Below are 15658 nucleotides of genomic sequence, written 5' to 3'. Positions count from 1 at the left end.
CGCCTGTCTCAGCAGCCTGGCAGCCTGTGCAGGGGTAGGCAGAGGCACAAAGGAATGGGTGTTCTTCTCCCCAGCCCTCCCCTCCCCTGGGCTCCAGGAGCTGAGGGTTCCTTGTCTCATCTCTGGAGCAAGGCACCAAGCCCAGCCCTGCCTGGCCCCACTCCGGACATTCTTGGGAGTGCGTTTCCTTGGAAACTGGGTGGCTCGGGGGTGCATGTGCTATCTCTGTGTGTCTGTGTAACTGGAGTGTGTTTATGCATCTCCGGATGTGTTTGTGACTCTCGGCTTGTGTTGTTTCTCGTGTTTATGGATCAGCGTGTTCAACTGGGCAGCAGGGGTGGACGCAGGACCAAGAGTACGGAAATGTCTGCTTGTGCTCCTCGTGTACATGCAGACTCACTGGCTGTATGCCGGTCCGTGGCGTGTGTACGAGGGGATCGTTTTCCCTTCATCTGGCCTTGTAGAGGGGATTCGCCTCTTTGCACAGACGGAGATCCACCCTGGGAATGACAAGGAGCCTGCTCTGGCTGCGACAGGCTTTAGATGCATCACTCTGGGCCCTGTGCCCAGCCATAGGCTGCTGGGAGAGACGTAGTCCACGACAAGCAGAGACGGCAGTGACAGGCACTTCCAGCAGGAATACGCGTGGGCCAGGGGAGGGGGAGGCAGGCAGAAAACAGATGCCAGCCTTTAGCGTGGAGCTGTGAGTACGGGAGCATGGAGTGAGGAGTCGGGAAGATCCTCATTCTGCGCCTTGTAGCCAGGCATCTTGGCACATCCCACGCTACCCTCTTCTCTACCAAGCCAGGGGTGGAGCTGGAAATGGGACCAAGGAAGCGAGGAGGAATCTCAGTCTGGGTCTAGGCTGCCCCACCCTGGGGCCGCAGTGCCAGACCACATGAAAGCCCTGGGAGGGGACTAAGTAAGAGAGGACTCAGAAGGCCACACAGCTCAGGGCCCAGGCTGTGTAGACAGCAGGTCCCCATCCACTCCTAGCATGCATCCCTAGCCCTTGTCTCCAAATCTGCTTCACTCCCTGAAGCCCTCACTGGGGTGTTGGAGTTGTGTGCAGGCCAGCAGGGGGTGTGGCTCGGGAGCCAGGACTCCTGGGTTAGCCAGCTGCCTCTCTGGGATCTCCTCCTCTCCTACCCAGCTATCGGTTACTCCTTCTGTGAATTGGGGGGCAAAGCCTCCAAGCTTGCTCTGTTCTGAAACTCATAAAGATCTGACTAATAAATAAAGCTCAAAAGAAGAAAAAACAGAAGCCAGGGCCTCGGCTCCCCAGTGCCTGTGGCTGCCTCCTGCCCTATTTCTTGCTGGGTTTGTCCAGCTGGCCATCATAGTTTCCAGACCGATGAATCACTCTTCCTGAGGAGGTTTTGTTTTTTAAGCCTCCCCTCATTTTGCATTTGACCCTAAATGGTTCTTCCTTTTCCTTTAGGAGGGGGAATAAAATGCTTTGCACATGCGAGTGTGTGGATGTGTGTGTGTCCAGAGCGGGAGCGGGGCAGGGTGGGCTATTTGGTGAGGGTGAAAGTATGCCTGATGGGTTCCCCAAGGCACTGACTTTTTATTTCGCAGTCTCTTCAGGGACTGAGGGAAAGGGTGGCTGTGCCAGAGTGTGTAACCAGCAGGAGGGCTATGTGTACTGAGGGTGCTGGGGGGACTCAGAGTGTGTGTGTGTCTGAGAGGCAGCGAGTCAGACTGTGTGAGTGGTTGCACACACACAGTGGATTTGGAGGGAGACAGGCTGGATGACCTGTGAGCTTCTGGGGTCCAGCGCTAGGTCCCTGCAATTATCTAGGGGCCTTGGCTGGTTCCTGCCTGGCTCAAAATCAGCCTGACCCTGGGGGCACCGGGACACTGTTTCCCAGATAGGAAAAGTGCTTTGTGGGGCTGGGGACAGCACGACCGGAGGACTGGAGGTGGGGTAGGAAGGAGAGGAGGTGGCTTCTGGGAACTCAGCATGCAGACTGCCTCTGGAAGGGCAGTGTCTTGGTCCAGCCTGGGTCATGGGTGAGCTGTGGAGAGTGGGGTCCAGAGGAAGAGGTGTTTACACTGAGCTGGGCTCAGTGCTGCCTGCATGGCACAGGGCACTGCCCTGGCCTGATCACCAGCCCAGGGTGACCTTGTCTCAGTGGCAGGCTGAGGGCCAATGCTGGACCTAGGGACCCATCTGGATTCCATGGGGCCCCTGCTCTCCTCTTCCTCATATATGGACCCATGGAATGTTCTCCGAGGTCACTGAGGCCAGCCACCTCATTCCATAGATAAGGAAGCCCAGGCCAGCATGACTGGCCCTAGGTGACACCGGCTCGGACCCCAGCCTCTGCCACTGGCTTCCTACCCTGCGGGGTGCTGAGTGAGACACCGCGCTGCGCCTGCGCACTCTCACCTTTGCGTGGCCAGGCCAGCGTGGCCTCCCTAGGACCTCTCCTTTCAGCCCACGTCCCCGCCCTGGCGCGGATCCCCGCATCCTCCCGCCGCCCCGCCCTCCGCATCCCGCTCCCCTCTCTCCTCTCTCCTCCATCACTTCCTCTTCCCCTCCTCCCTCCTTTGTCCCTCCCTCCCTGGCTCCCTTCCCCCGCCGCCGCTGGTGGCCGGCCCGCCCCTCCCCGGGCATTGGCGGCTGCTGGCTGCCTGGCTGCGCGCTCCGAGCCTGGAGCCGGCGGCGCGGAGCTCGGCCCGCCCCCTCAAAGGCCCGGGGCGGCCGGGGGCCCGGCGGGCTGCACTGGCTGGAGCCGACGATCTGGAGGTCCGGGTTCAGCGGTGAGTCCTCCCCCGGCCACCACCAGCCCCAGCCACCGGGCGTGGAGGAGCTCGAGCTGGGAGGCGCCCTGAAGGGTGGGCACCAGGAGGGGGATGGGTCTTCAGCCCCCTGTGTGAGCCTGAGGCTGAGACTGGGTGGTTTGTGCCCTGAACATTTTGGAGTTGGAGTCTGGGCTTGGTGCACGGCTCAGCCGGCCAGACCCCATCTTCCAAAGCGCCTGCAGCCCCCTCCTGGAGGACAGCCTGCAGATGGGCTTGAGGGATCCTTGTTAGGATGAGGGCAGCCTCAGTAGGGATCTGATGGAAAGTGGCAAGCGTCTCCTGCTGGCGGGTCCATTCTGTTTGTGTGGCCAGCAGGGCTGGGGCTGGGGCTCTGTGCCGAGTGAGCATGTGTGCTCTCTGAGTGTGCCGCTGTGTGTGTGTGGTGTTCCCCCTCTGCATGGCAGACATGGGATCCACCCTCTCCTTCGATCGGTTTATTTCCCTCCAGATGTGCAGCTCCTCCAGCCACCTGCACACAGCTGCTCTGGGCATGGGGGGCTGGGACCATGACTGAGACTGGATGGGCAGGGCTCCTGGGCGTCCCTGGAGGGCTGGCCTCTGGATGTGTGGGGCAGGAGAAGGCATCAAGGGGGTTTCTTCCAGAAACAGGCTGGCCAGGCCCCTGTAGGCAATAGGGGCCAGAGTTGGGGCAGAGCCTATGGCCCCTGTGTGCAAATAGAAAGTTAATTTGGGCAGGAGCTGGGCTGCTCCCATCCTGCTGCCCTCTTGCCTGCTCTATTAATACAGATCCAGCTCTGCTGCCTGGCATCACTATTTATAGCACAGAGACAGCATGGCCACACCCCCTGGTGGGGTAGGGGGAAAAGGGGACAGCTCTAGGGGCTAAGGAGGAGGGGGTCCTTAGATGCTCACAGCTTCCTTGGGTGGGCCTGCCGTTGCTGGACTGGAAGCCATGCAGAATCCTCACCTCCTTCCCAGCTTGGACCATGTGGTCAGGCCCCCATCCCCCCAACCTCCCTACCCCATCAACATAGGTTGAGTGGGTCTGTCTAGACCCTGTGTACTCATTAATTAGCTAGTTAAATGGCTGCAAGGAGGGGGAAGGGCCTGGCCAAACTCTTTCTGAAACAGCTGTGGTTGTGATTAGGTGGACAGTGTGGTTGGCTGTGTTGTTTATTCTGGTTATGATTACTCTAGGATCAGCTCCTCTGATTGGTAGCTTGGCAAGGAAGGCCCCCCCCCCCAACCTCCCATTTAGTATTGTTGGTGCCTGCTTGTGTGGGAGAGCCTATGGGTGTGCCAAGGTAGTAAGTGGCTTTGTCCACTATGGTTGTCTGCCGTGGGCTTTCCAGCCTGCAGGGCCCTCACCTCTCCTACAGCAATGTCTGGGGTTCCAGGAACAGGCTCCCAAGCGTCTCATGAGAGGGCCTGCCAAGGTGCCCACGTGGCCTGGGATAGCCTTTGCCCTTGCAGCCTGGCTGAGCCGAACTGTCTCAGCGTCCAGGAATGTAGACTTCCCTGCCAGTCTTAGCTCAGACTGGCATGAAGCTTGAAGTGCCAAGTGGCATCAGACTGGGCCAAGGACCGGGGGTGTAGACAAATCAGAAAGGTGGGTGGTAGAGAGCACCAGGGCTCTGGCTTCTCCCAACGTAGCATCTTCTCAGGATCCCTGGCACACCTGGTGTAGCCAGCAGGCAGAGTTCCGCCAGCTTGGCTTAGGGTGCCTGTGGGCACACCTGTTGCTGTGCACGCTCCTGAGCCCCTGGCTACATTTTCTGGCTCCCACACACCCTCCTTCTTCCACACACTCGCACTTCCTGGGCAGGACTGGGCTTGTGTCTTCTGCCTGGGAACACACTTGGCTGAGGCCGGCCCCGCGGCCCAGGCTTGGCTAGTTTCCAAGGAGACCAGGGAATAGCCAGATGGTGCTTTTTCAGAAGGAAGGTGAGGGTGGCCCCCTAGACTCTGAGAGGGTGGCAGCTCTCCTGAGGTCATGTAGCAAGAAGGAGTACAAGCAAATTCTAGGCCCACTTGGCCATCTCACTGATCCCTGTTTTTTTCCCTTGTCCTCTGTCTCAGAACTGCAAGTTTCTGCTCTCAAAGCCAACCCTTCTACCCAAGGGGCAGATCAGTAGATCATGGCTTGGTGGGTGGGATGCAGGCATCCCTGTTCCTTGAACATTCTCCAATTACAGATTACGTTTACAGACGCCGTCTTACTAACCCTGCAGGGTCAGTGGTCTTGTCCCCATTTTTCTGGTGAGAGAACTGGATTTGGAGGTGGAATGATTCCACTCAGAGATCTCACAGCTAGTGTGAAGTTAGGCAAGGGCTTAGGTCTTAGGAGACACCCACCTGTGCCCTTTCCACTCTGCCTTGCCTGGTGGGGTTGCCTGTCTCAGGTGTCATTGTGTGGACACTGAGTGTGCAGGTGGGGCTGCCTCTTTGGAGCTCAAGGGAAACCAGCTAGTGCTGAATAGCATAGTGGGGTCCTCAGCCCTGCTCGCACCCCTAAGTGTTTGCTTTCTCCACAGGCTGCATGTTGTGCCTGGGTCAGTCCACCTTTCTCCGCTTTAACCACCCTGCTGAAGCCAAGTGGATGAAGAGCATGATCCCAGCAGGGGGCCGGGTCCCTGGCCCCCCCTACAGCCCTGGTCCTGGTAGGTGCCCAGCTGGGTCAAGGACTCAGGCTGGTAATACCCCTTGGACAGTCTTTTTTCCTTGCCCACTGCAGCCACACTTGGGATGTGAGGACAGGACAGTGTCCGTGGCATGGGCTTGCTGCCACCCACCTTGGACTAGTAAAGGCAGCCAGGCAGCGGGGCTACTGAGAGGGATCCAAGGCAGTGGTGCTTGGAAAGCAGGGAATCATGTGCCTTGAGCGATGGAGGACTCTGCCGGCTTGGACCCCACTGCTCGGGGTCCTGGCCTTCTTGTGTCACCATGACAGTGTCACCCTTGAGAGTGGCCTGAAGGAAGCAGGAAGCATGGGAAGCTCTGGTGGGCCCACCTACTGGTGATCCTGCTCTTGGACCCTGCCCAACCCTCCGGCCGTGCCATGCCTGCCGCTGACTCAGTGGAGCAGCTGCAGTTCATGTGTGAATTATTGATCCCCAGAGGAGAATTGGTGATTGTTCTAGGAACCCACACTGGCTCCCTCAGCCCAGCTGCCTAGGGGGTGGGTACACACCAGAGGGTCTGCCACCCTACACTCTGCACTGGCATTCAGATGACACGCACCCTTTGCCCAGCCCTGGGGACCTGAGGAAAGGTCATTGGATCACCAGTATCCAAGGCAACCTCTTCGTGCCCTGCATCATCCCCATAATTTAGAACCCAAATTCCATCTTAAAAAGGCTTTGCCTTTTCTACTCCCTCAGCCACAGTCTTTTTATACTCACCTGGGGTCTCAGCATCCTAGGTTACTCATCCACTTCCTAGTTAATTTTTTTAAGATTTATTTTAGGAGCTGGCACTGTGGCATAATGGGTTAAGCCACTGCCTGCAGGCCGGCATCCCATATATACACCAGTTCAAGTCTAAGCTGCTCCACTTCTGATCCAGATCCGTGCTAATGCACCTGAGAAAACAAATGGAAGATGACCCAAATCTTTGGGCCCCGGCACCCACCTGGGAGACCTAGAGAAAGCTTCAGGCTCCTGGCTTTGGATCATCCCAGCTCCAGCTCTTGCAGTGATTTGGGGAGTGAACCGGCAGATGGAAGACCTCTCTCTCTTTCTCTCTCTCTCTCTCTCTCTCTCTCTCTGCCTCTGCCTCTGCAATTCTGCCTTTCAAATAAATAAATCTTTTTTTTTTTTTTTTTTGACAGGCAGAGTGGACAGTGAGAGAGAGAAAGAGACAGAGAGAAAGGTCTTCCTTTGCCGTTGGTTCACCCCCCAATGGCCGCCGTGGCTGGCGCACTGTGGCCGGCGCACTGCACTGATTCGATGGCAGGAGCCAGGTGCTTCTCCTGGTCTCCCATGGGGTGCAGGGCCCAAGCACTTGGGCCATCCTCCACTGCCTTCCTGGGCCACAGCAGAGAGCTGGCCTGGAAGAGGGGCAACCGGGACAGAATCCGGCGCCCCGACCGGGACTAGAACCCGGTGTGCCGGTGCCGCTAGGCGGAGGATTAGCCTAGTGAGCCGCGGCGCTGGCCATAAATAAATCTTTAAAAATTATTTTAAAAAAAGATTTATTTGTATGAACAGCAGAGTTACAGAAAGAGGAGAGAGAGAGAGAGAGAAAGAGAATGATAACAATCTTCTATACACTGGTTCAGTCCTCAAATGGCTACAATGGCTGGGGCTGGGCCAGACTGAAGCCAGGAGCCCAGGGCCCAAGAACTCCCAAGCAATTAGCGGGAAGCTGGAATGGAAATGGAGCAGCTGGGAATTCAAAATGGCGCCCATATGGAATCCCGGCACTGCGGGCCAGGGCTTTACCCACTACACCACAATGCTGTGAGTCTTTTCCACTCATCTGGGATCTCAGCAGCCTGGTCCCTGGTTCCTGGTCCACTCCCTAGTTAATTTTTTTAGCTGCTCCTACTTGAGCCTTGCCAAGCCCTTAGTGAGGGCTGTTGGAACAGTGATTCTGGGGACTCCTGGTTGGCTGACAAGGGCTGGGGCAGACTCTCGCTGGCTGGCTTCATGGGGTAATTGGAGGCCCTGAGCTGCCCCTAGCTGCTGGCCAGCAGGGCTTCCAGGAACAGGCTGTTAGTACCAGATCCCTCCTCTGCTTCTTCTCGGATGAAGCTGTGTAGCCCGCACCACCTGCCCAGCCCTGGAGGCTTTGTTTTCCTCCCCAGCCTCTGGCTGGCTGTGTTGGAAGGCCCTGATATGCTTGCTGCTAGACCAGGAGCCTCTGGGACCACATTCAGCCCCCATCTCCTTTGTACACTGCCCACCTGCCCTTCCTGAAGGAGAAGCATAGGAAGCTGGGGAAACCAAGGCAGGGGAGAGCCAGGTTTTGGGGTGGGAAGTGCCTGGCCCTGCTGCTAGCGCTGCCCTAGGTACAGTTAGAGCCAACAGGATCCTGCCCATCCCCTTTCTTTACAGAAAGGGAAACTGAGAGCCATTGACTTGGCTTGGGTTGCCCAGTGGGTCAGGGGCAGAGCTGGCTGGTGCCAGAGCCCAGACCTCCTGGCTACTTGCGCAGAGCTTTTGAAGCCCTGCTGCGCCAGGAGGAGGTGGGGCGCTGACCTCGCTCTTGTGCGCATGCAGCTCCCCGGAGTTGAAGGCCAAGGCCTCAGGCCTCTTTACATTTCCCCTCAGCGGAACCAGACAGCCTGGTGAATGGGAACCACACCCCACAGCCTTCAACCCGGGGACCCTCGGCCTGTGCCAGCCACAGTTCCCTGGTGAGCTCTATTGAGAAGGACCTGCAGGAAATCATGGACTCACTGGTGCTAGAGGATCCTGGAGCTGCTGGCAAGAAGCCCACCGCAGTGTCCCCACTTTCACCGCTGGCTAATGGTGGGCGCTACCTGCTGTCCCCCCCAACTAGCCCTGGTGCCATGTCTGTGGGCTCCAGCTATGAGAACACCTCTCCAGCCTTCTCACCACTCTCCTCGCCAGCCAGCAGTGGGAGCTGTGCCAGCCACTCACCCAGTGGGCAGGAGCCAGGACCTTCCGTCCCCCCGCTGGTGCCTGCCCGCTCTTCTAGCTACCATCTGGCCCTGCAACCCCCACAGTCCCGCCCTAGTGGTGCCCGTTCCTCCGAGAGCCCCCGCCTGGGCAGGAAGGGGGGTCATGAGAGGCCTCCCAGCCCTGGCCTCCGGGGTCTGCTGACAGACAGCCCAGCCGCCACGGTCTTGGCAGAGGCCCGCAGAGCCACTGAGAGCCCCCGGCTAGGTGGGCAGCTGCCCGTGGTGGCCATCAGCCTGAGTGAATACCCAGCCTCCGGTGCCCGCAGCCAACCCACCAGCATTCCTGGCAGTCCCAAGTTCCAGCCTCCAGTCCCGGCTCCCCGCAACAAGATCGGCACACTCCAGGACCGCCCTCCCAGCCCTTTCCGTGAGCCCCCGGGCCCTGAGCGGGCCTTGACTGCCAGCCCCTCGCGCCAGCTGGTGGGGCGAACATTCTCGGATGGGTCAGCTGCCCGCACCCTGCAGCCTCCTGAGAGCCCACGCCTGGGCCGGCGCGGTCTGGACAGCATGCGCGAGCTACCTCCCTTGAGCCCATCTCTGTCCCGACGAGCTCTCTCTCCGCTGCCCACCCGGACCGCCCCAGACCCCAAGCTAACCAGGGAAGTGTCAGAGAGTCCACGGCCCCGGCGCTGGGCAGCCCACGGGACGTCACCAGAGGACTTCTCCCTGACGCTGGGGGCCCGCGGGCGGAGGACACGGAGCCCCTCGCCCACTCTGGGCGAGTCCCTGGCACCCCGCAAGGGCAGCTTCAGTGGCAGGCTGAGCCCGGCCTACAGTCTGGGCTCCCTCACTGGGGCTTCCCCCCGCCAGAGCCCCCGTGCACAGAGGAAGCTCTCCAGTGGGGACCTGCGGGTGCCTGTCACACGGGAGCGGAAGAACAGCATCACGGAGATCAGTGACAATGAGGATGACCTCCTGGAGTACCACCGGCGGCAGCGCCAGGAGCGGCTCCGGGAACAGGAGATGGAGAGGCTGGTGAGCAGGTGCTGGGGTCTCTGGGCATGGACTGGCCGGCCCATCGGGTGGGAGGGGCCCAGGCTTCTCAAGCATCCCCTCTAGGCTGCACCTTCGTGACCAGAATCTCATAGCTCTGGTGCCCTGAAGAAGCACTTTCTTTGAAATCTCTAAGGCTTTATCTTAAGTTCTTGCTAATCCCACACTTATTCTGCAAGTTTCACATTATGTGCCTGAGCACAGTGACACTAAACAGCACCAAGATGGTGAGGCCTTTTACTTCCCAGTTTGAGAAGCAGGTGATGGCAATGTGAAGGCTGGGTCCAGAGAAGGGAATGAATTTGTCCCAGATCACACAGCAAGTTCTGGCAGAGCTGGAATTAGGACCCACCTCTCTGTCTTTGCTACTGTGTCTGAGACTTGTCCTCCCTCCCTCCCTTCCTTTTCTTTCTTTCTTTCTTTCTTTTTTTTTTTTTTTTAAGATTTTATTTATTTAGTTGAGAGGTAGAGTTACAGACAGTGAGAGGGAAGAGACAGAGAGAGGTCTTCTATCCACTGGTTTACTCCCCAAATGGCCGCAACGGCCAGAGCTGGGATGATCAGGAGCCAGGAGCTTCTTCCTGGTCTCCCACACGGGTGCAGGGGCCCAAGGACTTGGGCCATCTTCTGCTTTCCCAGGCCATAGCAGAGAGCTGGATTGGAAGAGGAGCAGCTGGGACTAGAACCGGTGTCCATATGGGATGCTGGCGCCGCAGGCAGAGGATTAACCTACTGCCCCACAGCACCAGCCCTGAGGCTTGTTCTTTCTTTAAGATTTATTTATTTATTTGAAAGCAAAGTGGTGGTGGTGGTGGTGGTGGTGGTGGTGGTAAGCAGAGACAGAGAGATCTTCCATCTGTTCGTTCACTTCCCAAATGGCCGCAAAAGCCAGAACTGGGCCAGGCCAGAGCCAGGAGCTTCTTCCAGGTCTCTCATGCAGGTACAGGGGCCCAAGCACTTGGGCTATGTTCCGCTGCTTTTGCAGGTGTATTAGCAGGAAGCTGGATTGCAGGTGGAACAGCTGGAACCCAAACCCGTGCTCATAAGCTTAACCTGCTGCGCCACAACGCTGGCCCCCTTAGGCTTTTTAAATTTTTTTTTTTCTTTAGAAAAGTGCCTGGTCCATCTTTCTTGGCTCTCTTTGGCCTCTACAATTGGATGGGGGCCGTTTACCTTGAGCCAGGCAGGGTCATCTGGGAGGGTGGGAGCAGGGAAAAGGAGAGAGCAGGGTGGGCAGCCCCCAGCCTGACCCTGGGCCGCCCTATGTGATAATGCCTGTGTGCACCCTTTGCACTCACATGTGTGGGTGTGTGCAGAGGCTGGGTGTGGCTCTGGGCAGCTGTCTTGGAGATGGCATCTGAGCTGGGCGGGGGCCGGGATTCCCCGGATAGCGCGGGGAGCTCCAGGGGCTCTGGCTGGGATGTACCACATGCCGGAGGACGGGTTCCGCTCACTTCTCACTGAGAGCAGAGGAACGGAGTTCTTGGGGGGGCCTGGGACTGGTTGGAGGAGGTTTCTCTGGAGCCCCTTTGGGAAGAGGTTGGGACCATCTGGGTGGGGCGTGGGGCAGTTGCCCAGCTGAGAGTTGAGGCAGGATCCTGTGGTTTCCTTCTCATCTTGGCCTAGGAGAGAATGCTGGGCCTCCCTGGGCGCTCATCCTGAGAGGGGGCAGTGAGGCTGGCATAGGCACAGGGGTGGGCCCAGCTCAAAGCTCCTCTGTGCAGCCTTCCCACCCCCACCCCACACAAGCACACACTTCCCCACCAGCCCCAGCCTGCCCCACCTGCCACTTTAAGTCTGGGCTGCTGCCTGCCCTGCCCCTCCCACCTCAACCCGGCTGCTTATCTGGGTCCTGGGGCAGGGGCGGGGCCGGGCCCTGCCCCGCCTCCTGGGTGCTGGAGCTTGGTTCCTGGTTTATTTATATTTTTGCCATGGATCATGAGGGAAGCTGTGTAAGTGTCTGGGAAGAGAAGGGACCGCGGCCAAACCTTCGGTGGTGAGAGACACCTGAGGAGGTGCAGGGTCCCCAGAGAGCTAGGGAGGCTGTGGTGCTACGAATGGGAGAGGGAGACACAGCCCAAGGGCCTGATTGTTCCATCCCTCCTATGTCTCCTAGCCCAGAGGGTTGACTGTCTAGGCCGGCTGTGGGATGGGAACAGGTGAAACACTCCAGGGCCTGAGTGTTCAAAGATTGGCAGCAGCCGAGGCTGCTGGGGAGGAGCCCAGGGCTGCCTGAGGGTGGGGGCTGGGAGGACCGTGTCCTGGCCCTGCCTCTTCCCGTGTGTCTGTGGCCGGGTGTCAGGTATCTGTAGACCTGTGCATCCGTTTTCCAGCCCCGTGTGTCTGTGCTGGACGTGTTTGTGTAAGTGTGCATTTGTGCGAGTTAGGGGCTGTCTGTTAACAGGGCCAGTTGCACGCATTCTGTCCTTATGTGTCAGTGTGTCGGCACTGGGATGTCCGTGTGTCCACACAGCTGTGGTTCCCTGTCAGAAGGGATATGTCTCATTGTAGTCCTTGTGTGTTTGGGTGTGTCCATGAGGAAGCCTTGGCCCAGGAAGCAGGAAGACAGGAGGGGCTGGCCACGTGGGCAGGTGCCACCACAGCCTGGTTCTTCCCGCCCACTTCCGTGGTGCCCTGCCTTGCCTCCTACAGATCTTAGGGTTAGGGCTCTCCTGCCTTGAGCCCTTAGTGCCTGAGGTCTCCCTCCTGACAGGACACCAAGCGTCATTCTAGCACCAACCCACGCCCCACCCCCAAGCACGCGCTGGCTCATGCTTGCTCTGTCCACTCTCCCTAGGAACGGCAGCGCCTGGAGACCATCCTGAACCTGTGTGCTGAGTACAGCCGGGCTGATGGGGGCCCCGAGGCTGGGGAGCTGCCCAGCATCGGGGAAGCCACTGCAGCACTGGCACTGGCAGGCCGGAGGCCCTCACGAGGCCTTGCAGGGGCTATGGGGACCTCTGGGCGGAACAGTGAGGAGCCCGGAGCTGCCACCCAGCGCCTGTGGGACAGCGTGGACCGCTCAGATGAGGAGAACCTCAAGGAGGAGTGCAGCAGCACTGAGAGCACCCAGCAGGAGGTGGGGTGCAAGGGAGGGCGCTGGGGCAGAGGAGGCTGGCGTGCTGAACGCTGAGAGCCAGGGGGTGGGGATAATGGAAGGATCCACCTCGGGAAGAGACTGAAAACCAGAGAGGTGGCCGTGAGGAGGCACAGAAGGTGTGGAGGTTCCAGGCTATAAATAAGCTTTATGACCTGCCTCTCCTTGGGGCCCCACCCTGGCCTGGCACCCAGTGGTAAATCTTTATTCCTTTTAGCTGCGGCCTTTTTGCTCCCCTCACAGGGAGGGGAATCAGCCTCCACATCTTAGTCTGTCCCCACCCTGCCCAGCGTCCCCAGGGAAAGGGGCTCCATTCTCCAAGCCCCAGGCTTCCCCGTCTGATGGCTTGCCTCCCTTCCAGCATGAAGATGCACCTAGTGCCAAGCTGCAGGGAGAGGTGCTAGCCCTGGAGGAGGAGCGGGCTCAGGTGCTGGGGCGTGTGGAGCAGCTCAAGGTCCGTGTGAAGGAGCTGGAACAGCAGCTGCAGGAGTCGGCACGCGAGGTGAGCCGGAGGCTGCTGGCTGGGCCCCTCCCCGGCTGAGCGAAGGCCCTGGCTGCCTTCACGGATCCTGGTGTCTGCCCTAGGCGGAAATGGAGCGGGCCCTGCTGCAGGGGGAGCGGGAGGCAGAGCGGACGCTGCTGCAGAAGGAGCAGAAGGCGGTGGACCAGCTGCAGGAGAAGCTGGTGGCCCTGGAGACGGGCATCCAGCAGGAGAGGGACAAGGTAACCCACACCTGGCCGGCCCAGGGCTGGGACCAGTGGCCTGAGAGAGCAGGAGACGTGCCTCCTCCGGGGCCCTGTACCCCTCACCTCGTCGTCCATCCCGCTGACCAGGTGGTCTCTGTGGCCTCTTCAGGACAGGGGCCCTTGTCCTCCATGGAAGGTACAAGCTTGGAGGGTGCTGCCAGGGGCTGGGCTGGTGTCTGAGGTCTCCTCTGTCTGGGTCTCTGTGCTACATGTGGGTGCCTGGGTGCCTGCCATTCTGGGCTCTTCTGGGAAGCGCCAAAACCCCTCTCCGGGGCAGTGAGCACAGCCCAGGGGACTGATGCTGAGGAGTAAGTCAGCTGTGGGTCCCAGCACCTGGAGGACGTCTCCAGCATGCTGTGGGTGCTCAGGAGCTGGCCTTTGGGAGACGGCCCTTAGGCCTCTGCTTCCTCCGAGCCTTCAGGGTCTGCAACCTCCCATCCCAGATGGCCCCAGTTCCCGCCCCTACCCCTTTCAGATCTCTGCCAGCCTGCAGGGGCTGCTCCATCCCACAGCGGCCGTGCCAGCCACACTCGATGCCCAGCACTGTGCCAGAAGCTCCGACGTGGAGAAGGGATTTTGGATTTTGACAGTATTTTTCTAAGAATTAAAATTTCCTTTTTGGATTTTTGGAGAATATCTTCCTCCTGCCCTCAATTTTGACGATCCTAAACATTCTTTGACCCTTTATTTATTTATTTTTGGAGCTTCAACTCTGGCCCTCAAAACCACACTCCCAAATTCTGTGCCAGATTAACTCCATGCTTACCCACCAGGCCTCCACTAACGCGCAGTCTAATCACTGTCCTGGGCTCTCGCATGCCCCTAACTGCCAGGCCACCCAGGCAGGGCTGAGCCGTGCCCGCTTACGCACTAACTCCAGGGGGCCTTCATGCCCCTGGCCTCTCCCCTCTAATAACTACCTCCTCCTCTCTTGGTGTGGGACCCCAGGGTTTTGCTCAGAAAGGAGCCGGCAGGAAGGCGCAGCTGAACTTGACTCAATGGGATAGCGGCAGGAGGGGCATAAGGGTAGGGAAAGGCCCAGCTGAGGAACAGCCCAACCTAGGAGCTCCTCCCACTGAGAGGCCTGCGCTGCTGGCTCCACGTTGGCAGCTTCCCGCACAGCAGGGGGAGGCAGGTCGTCTTCCGTCCATCCCTCTGCCTACCTGCTGGAGCTGGGGTAAGGGGGTCCAGGGGAGGATGTGGCCCCTGGGGGAGGTCTCTCTGTTAACAGTGGCTGCCCTTTCCAGCTTCCCCTAGGGCTCCCAGATTTAGATCCAGCCAGAGGGTGGGAATGGATGTCTCCCCCCCTAAGCTACCCAGAAGCTAGGGTATTCTAATAGTAGAGCCCAGACGGTAGGGAGGTACCTGGTGGCCAGGAACTAGCCTGCTGCAGGCCTCTTCTGTGGGGATGGGTAAGTGATAGGGGTAGAAGGCCAGGGGGTGGGGGCCGGCACTCAGCACAGGGGCTACTCTTGGGGTGCAGCTTAGCGTGTCTCGTTGGCCTGGAATTGCTGTAGGCCTGGATTTTGCCATCTCTGGGCCCAGTTATTTGAGTGGTGGTGGTGGTGGTAGTGGTGGTGGTGGTGGTAGTGGTGGCGGCGGCGGCAGTGGCTGCGGTGGTCGGGAAGGTTCCCTTGCCTCCCTCCCCAGCCCCCAGTCCATGGCCTGACTCTGGCTGTGGAATCTGTAATCACAGCTTCTCCTCTGCCTGTCCTTCGGAGGGGTGACTCACCAGCTCCTCCCCTCGTCCCCTTTCCCGCCCTCGGAGGTGTCATCTCACCCCAGACAGAGCCGTCCACCTCCTCTCTGTACCCACTCCCAGGGCTCTCATTACCATGGCAACGGCCGAACTAATTGCAACTCTCGTCCCCACTGAAGTTCAGCGTGCAGTGCCGGCACTCCACCCCAGTCCTGGGCTGGGGTTGGGGGGAGGGGGACCCAGAGGGTTGGACGGGGTCTGCTCCACTGCACTGCTGTAGCTTTAACCTCCTCAGCTCCTGATTTGCATCCCACCCCTGGATTTAACCCTCGCCTCCACTACCCTTTCCCCTGGGGGTAAATTTTGGTCTCTGGGCGATCTGGGAGCCCTGGGCTCCCAACCGTGATGTGGAAGCAGTTCTGGCCTCTGCTGCTTCCAGGAGAAAGCTGAGGCCTTTTCCTAGGGCCTGCCCCAAGGTTACTCGTTCACAGACCCGCAGGAGACCAACATTTCTGCCCTGCACCCGCATCCTGCCTGTGCTGGCTGTCCCCGCACCTCTTGCCCTGTCTCATGTTCTGTACCCCACCACTTTATGTGCCTTCTTCACCTCCTTCCTCCCTCACTCTCCTCTTTTCTCCCTCCTCTCCGCTTTCATTCCTGATGTCTCCTCCCTTGCCCGCCACCGCATCCCTGCCCGCCCTAC

The 15658-nt window shown here is 59.2% G+C and overlaps 1 protein-coding gene across 38 annotated transcripts in view; it reads left to right on the top strand.

Moving 5' to 3' along the window:
* PHLDB1 (pleckstrin homology like domain family B member 1) overlaps nucleotides 1-15658 on the top strand; it is a 46225-nt gene that overhangs the window by 9410 nt on the left and 21157 nt on the right. For 36 of the 38 annotated variants that reach the window (XM_008250464.4, XM_070047093.1, XM_051837650.2 and 33 more), the window contains 5 exons: nucleotides 5307-5432; nucleotides 8046-9394; nucleotides 12210-12491; nucleotides 12871-13011; nucleotides 13095-13232. In XM_008250464.4, coding sequence (XP_008248686.2) covers nucleotides 5307-5432; nucleotides 8046-9394; nucleotides 12210-12491; nucleotides 12871-13011; nucleotides 13095-13232 — 2036 coding nt within the window. Of the gene's footprint in view, nucleotides 1-2599; nucleotides 2770-5306; nucleotides 5433-8045; nucleotides 9395-12209; nucleotides 12492-12870; nucleotides 13012-13094; nucleotides 13233-15658 lie in introns of those variants that run through there. The other 2 variants (XM_051837664.2, XM_070047164.1) reach the window with 2 other exon arrangements.

Source organism: Oryctolagus cuniculus, chromosome 1, assembly GCF_964237555.1.
Source record: "Oryctolagus cuniculus chromosome 1, mOryCun1.1, whole genome shotgun sequence".
Lineage (NCBI taxonomy): Eukaryota > Metazoa > Chordata > Mammalia > Lagomorpha > Leporidae > Oryctolagus > Oryctolagus cuniculus.
This window is presented reverse-complemented; position numbering and strand designations above follow the sequence as displayed.